General features: G+C 45.7%; 1 protein-coding gene across 1 annotated transcript in view; it reads right to left on the bottom strand.

Moving 5' to 3' along the window:
• Positions 1-6000, bottom strand: part of col18a1 (collagen type XVIII alpha 1 chain) — a 166776-nt gene that overhangs the window by 89196 nt on the left and 71580 nt on the right. Inside the window, 2 exon segments of the mRNA XM_033023498.1 lie at positions 2467-2493; positions 3361-3449. Coding sequence (XP_032879389.1) covers positions 2467-2493; positions 3361-3449 — 116 coding nt within the window.

The raw sequence follows: 6000 nt of genomic DNA, 5'->3' as shown, positions 1-6000 counted from the left end.
CAGGGGGTGGCTGCATTAATCAGCGAGCACAGGGATGGGGCCGAGTGTATGTCAATCAGGGCAGGACCTAGACAGTAAATGGTCAATGTCGTGGAATACAGGATCTGGGAGTACAGGTATATGGTTCCCTGAAAGTGGCAGTTCAGGTGGGCAGGGTGGCACGCCTGCCTTCATTCGCGAGGGTATAGAGTACAAAAGTTGGAACATCATGTTACATCTGTAGAAGTCATTGGCGATGCCACACATGGAGTAAGTACTGTGTGCAGTTCTGGCCGCCCAGCTATAGAAAGGATGTCATTAATTTGGTGCAAAAGAGATTCACCAGGATAAATAAAGACATAAAGTGTTCAGATAACTGGGTCAGGCAGAACATGGAAGGATGGCGTTTCGGGTCAGGATCCTTCAGTCTGATTGTGGATCCTGACCCGAAACATGACCTATCCATGTTCCTCAGAGATACTGCCTGGCCCGCTGAGTTACTCCAGCACTTTGTGTCTTCTTTTATAAACCAATAACTACAGTTCCTAGTTTCTAGAAATGTATGCTACCTGGACTTGTGGGTTTGAGTTATAGAGAGATGCTGGATAGGCTGGGACTTTTTCTTTAGCATGTAGGAGGCTGAAGGGTGACCTTACTGAAGCATACAAGATCACGATGGGCATGGATAAATTAGACAATATACACTAGGCAATAGGTGCAGGAGTAGGCCATTCGGCCCTTCGAGCCAGCACCGCCATTCAATGTGATCATGGCTGATCATTCACAATCAGTACCCCGTTCCTGCCTTCTCTCCATCCCTTAACTCCGCTATCCCTAAGAGCTCTACCCAACTCTCTCTTAAAAGCATCCAGTGAACCAGCCTCCACCACCCTCTGAGGCAGAGAATTCCACACAACTTTCTGTGTGAAAACGTTTTTCCTCATCTCCGTTCTAAATGGCTTACCACTTATTCTTAAACTATGGCCCTGGTTCTGGACATGTTTCCCGCCTCTAGCGTGTCAAAACCCTTAATAATCTTATATGTTTCAATAAGATACCCTCTCATCCTTCTAAATTCCAGAGTACACAAGCCCAGTCGCTCTAATCTATCAACATATGACAGTCCCGCTATCCCGGGAATTAACCTTGTGAACCTACACTACACTCCCTCAATAGGAAGAATGTCCTTCCTTAAGTTTGAATTGAATGCTCACAGTCTTTTTCTCAGCGTAGAAGATTATAAACCTAGATGGCATAGGTTTAGGTGAGAGAGGAGAGATTTAAGAAGCATCTCAGGGGCAAATTTTCCATTTAGAGGATAGTCTATATCTGGAACGAGCTGTCAGAGGAAGTTACAGAAATTACAACTCTCAAATGACAAATATATAGACAGGGAAGGTTCAAAGGAACATGGGCCAAAGGAAGGCAAATGTGACTAGCCCAGATTGCCAACTTAGATGGCAAAGACAATTTGGGTCAAAGGGCCTGTTTTCATGCTGTACAGCTCTATAGCTCTATCTGTAAGCAGACAGCTGGAAAATGATAATATTCTGGTAATGGAATTCACAAGGGTTGTGGAGAGTGGGAAGTCATATTAATCATATTCTGGTCGACTGCTTCAGGACTGAAAGTGTAGAGGAGAGATAGGCAGTATACAGAGGTGAGAGAGAGTGGCTGGTAGATAATAGGTGAAACTAGATGAGGATGGAGTTCATAGACAGGTGGAGCAATGTGGGGTGAAAGGGAAGGGAGAAGATAAAGAAAGAGGCTGGAGGGTGATAAATTGAACCAGATAAGGGAGGTGTGATGAGCACTTTGGGCTAGGTGGGGAGGGGTGACAGATTTAGGCAATGGAGTGAGGGGAGGAGAGAGACAGAAAGGTGAACAGAGGACCTAGATGGAGCAGTAGGATGGGGAAGAACAGGTTGCTGAAATTGGTAAAACTCGAAGTTCATACCATGAAGAATGACGGGGTTTAGATCATATCGATCAGTACAAGATCATTCCCCTGGTGGAAGTGGTGAAAACTATAGGATTTAAGATGAAAGGCAAATGAACTAGAGAGTCAATGGAGAGAGAAACAGTGTTATTGTTTCAGGTCAATGCTATGGGGTATCTTGGTCGGCGTGGACAAGTTGGGCCAAAGGGCCTGTTTCCATGCTGTATGCCTCTATGATTCTATTCCTCTTTCCACTGATGCTGCCTGACTTGTTGAGTGCATCTAGCATCTGTGTTTATGTCAGATTTCCAGCGCCTGGAGTTTGTTTTTTATTTATTTACAGGAGAACAGGTGGAAGTTAATTTGTTGGTCCTGAAAGGATAAAGTAAATTCAACATTTACTTGCAAAACGGAATCTGATGGTTAATGGAAGAGGAGAAAACTGTAGAGCGAGGGGAAAGGCAAGAAGGTTACTGTATGGACGCTAAGGCCAAATTTCATGTTTAATTCCAGGAAAATGTAAATTTCCATCGGCGTTCCAACTTTACCTTTTCTCCAGGATCACCCATGTCACCCTGCAAAGGAGGAAGCAAATGAGAATTACGTCAGAAACACAAGCCCATCTATTTATCTTTTCCAGCACCCATCCCCATACACACACCAGTCCCAAGGTAAACTCACAAAAGTGCCAATCTGAGGTGCAGTTTCAGGTCAAAATTGCCAGCACGTTCATTAATCTGTTGGGCTTCTCCAAATCGCTAATGGAGACCAAATCGCTAATAATCGCTGAGGTGGTGTCCACATCACAGGAGATTAAATCAAAATATTGAAAATTATGAAGTGATCGCAGGAGTAAATGAGGCCAGACAGTTTAGAGGGGGGGAGGGAGAACAGGAAAAATAGTTTCCCCACAAATGGTCACTGAGCATGGAAGCAGATGCAGTTGTGGCAATGGAAGCAAATACAATAGAAGTGTTTATGAGGCTTTTTGATAGGCACATGGCTGGATATGGATCATGTGCAGGCAGACGAGATGAGTTTAACTTGGAATCACATTCAGCAGGGGCATTGTGGGTCGAAGACCTGTTCCAGTGCTGCATTATTCAAGTTTGTATGAGCATGGAAACAGGCCCTTCGGCCCACCCGTTTCATGCCGACCCATATTATTTTGAGGGTGAAGGAAATGGAAGTCGCTCCTTTTGCTGACGGTCCCTGGAAACAGTTGCTAAGGTGATGGGTTTACAGTAAGCATTTAAAGGCTTTGGTTAAGATATGGCTTGGAAAAGGTGGCTCTAGTCTGCCCTCTGCTGATAGACACTGGAAGCACAAGGCCATAACCAACAGCTCAGGCCATTACAGCTGTGTGATAATCAGCAGCCCAAGGAGGAGTTTGTTCACCATCTCGTCCCTCACGCGGCAGGCCATTCTGAGTGACTGTGTACCTTCATTCCTCTGGCTGCAGTGCCCACACCAACGCTCAATCCACTGTCCTCCTTCGAGCCAAGTGTCCCCTGGCTCCTCCTCTCACCTGCTTGGAGGGAAAGAGAAGATGGGAGCAGCTGTCAGGGACCAGTCATTTTACACTGGGACACACCGGGACCCGGTCCGCAGGAACGGTGACTGGGAACTAGGGTTCCCTTCCACCATTAGTGGAATACAGCTCTGTGGAGGAGGGAGGCTGTGTTAAGAAATACTGTAAGATGGGGAGTGTGTAATATTGGGAGCGTGTCAGATCTGGAGTGTATCAAATGGTGAGTGTGTAAGATGGTGAGTATGTCAGATGGGAAGTGTGTAATATGGTGAGTGTATCAGATAGTGAGTGTGTCAGATGGGAAGTGTGAAATACTACTAAAAGGAAGCAAAGAGTAAGAATTAACGGGTCCTTTTCAGGATGTCAGGCAGTGACTAGTTGGGTGCCGCAAGTCTCGGTGCTGGGACCCCAGTTATTTACAATATATATTAACGATTTAGACAAAGGAATTAAAAGTGACCTATCCAAGTTTGCAGGTCACAAAGCTGGGTAGCAGTGTGAGCTGCGATGAAGATGCTATGAGGCTGCAGGGTGACTTGGATACCATTGCCATCACCCACTCACTATCACCTACGAAGCTCATCATCACCCCCACCATAGCAAGATGGAGCTGGATGTGGTGGAGCAGAATTAGGCTATTTGGCCCATCAAGTCTACTCCACCAATTAATCATGGCTGATCTATCTCTCATTCCTAACCCCATTCTCCTGCCTTTTCCCCATAACCTCTAACACCTGTACTAATTAAGAATCTATCTATCTCTGCCTTAAAAATTTCCATTGACAGCCTCCACGGCCTTCTGTGGCAAAGGTTGGGTGAGTGGGCAAATGCATGGCAGATGCAGTATAATGTAGATAAACGTGAGGTTCACCACTTTGGTGGCAAGAACAGCAAGGCAGATTATTATCTGAATGGTGTCAGATTAGGAAAAGGGCAGGTGCCAAGAGACCTGGGTGTCCTTGTACATCAATACTGAAAGTAAGCATGGAGGTACAGCAGGCAGTGAAGAAAGCGAATGGCATGTTGGCCTTCATTGCAAGCGAATTTGAGTTTAGGAGCAAGGAGGTCCTACTGCAGTTGTACAGGGTCCTGGTGAGATCACACCTGGAGTATTGTGTGCAATTATGGTCTCCCAATTTGAGGAAGGACATTATTACTATTGAGGGAGTGCAGCGTAGGTTCACCAGGTTAATTCCCGGGATGGCAGGACTGACATATGACGAACGAATGGGTCGGCTGGGTTTGTATTCACTGGAATTTAGAAGGATGAGAGGATATCTTATAGAAACAATGTCAGTCTCTGGCAAATAACATTTTGGGCATTCCCAATGGATCAAAGAACAGGAGCTAAATACAATTGTCTTGCATCTTTCTCCTTGTCAATGGCAGAAATCTTATAGAATCTCACAGAATAATATAGAAACATATACATTTCTTAAGGGATTGGACAGGCTAGATGCAGGAATAATTTTCCCAAAGTTGGGGGAGTCCAGAACCAGGGGTCACGGTTTAAAAGTAAGGGGTAGGCCATTTAGGACTGAGATGAGGAAAGATTTTTTCACCTGGAGAGTTGTGAATCTGTGGAATTCTCTGCCAAAGAAGGCAGTGGAGGCCAATTCACTGGATGTTTTCAAGAGAGAGTTACATTTAGCTCTTAGGGCTAAAGGAATCAAGGGTTCTGGGGAAAAAGCAGGAACGGGGTACTGATTTTAGATGATCAGCCATGATCATATTGAATGGTGGTGCTGGCTCGAAGGGTCCAATGGGCACCTATTTCTCTATGTTTCTATGTTTTTTCTAATATAGGGAGTGTCAGATAGGATGTGCATCAGATGATGTGTGATGGATGGTGGGTGTTTTGGGCAGTAAATTTGTCAAGCAGTGAGTGTGCCGCAAGTGAGTATGTTACATGTTGAGTGTGTCAATGAGTGTATCAGGCAGAGAGTGTGTCAGGCAGTCCTCTGTGCTAGTGCTGAAGGTGGCAGGCTCCTGCCCTCTGAGCGGTATGCTGAGCCACCCAGCCCATTCACTATCTCTCTCATCTTGCTCACCATCGCCTCCACTCCCACCCCCATCCTGCTCATCTCGAGCCCCACCGTGCTCACCATCACCCCAACGTGCTCACCATCATTCCAACCCTGCTCACCATCACCCCATTCTGCTCACCATTATCCTCACCCCCTCACTATCACCAACGCAGCTCACCATCACCCCCACCATAGCAAGATGGAGCTGGAGTGTGGTGACTCTGTGTGTTGATCATAAGGTCATGTCATAAGTGATAGGAGTAGAATTAGGCCATTTGGCCCATCAAGTCTACTCCGCCATTAAATCATGGCTGATCTATCTCTCCCTCCTAACCCCATTCTCCTGCCTTCTCCCCATAACCTCTGACACCTGTACTAATCAAGAATCTATCTATCTCTGCCTTAAAAATATCCATTGACAGCCTCCACAGCCTTCTGAGGTAAATAATTCCACAAAGGAGTTCCTCTGATCCCAGGAGAGCATCTACTATCATCCAAAACTATCACTCTACTTTTATTAATTT

This window comes from Amblyraja radiata, chromosome 7 (assembly GCF_010909765.2).
Source record: "Amblyraja radiata isolate CabotCenter1 chromosome 7, sAmbRad1.1.pri, whole genome shotgun sequence".
Classification (NCBI taxonomy): Eukaryota; Metazoa; Chordata; class Chondrichthyes; order Rajiformes; family Rajidae; genus Amblyraja; species Amblyraja radiata.
This window is presented reverse-complemented; position numbering and strand designations above follow the sequence as displayed.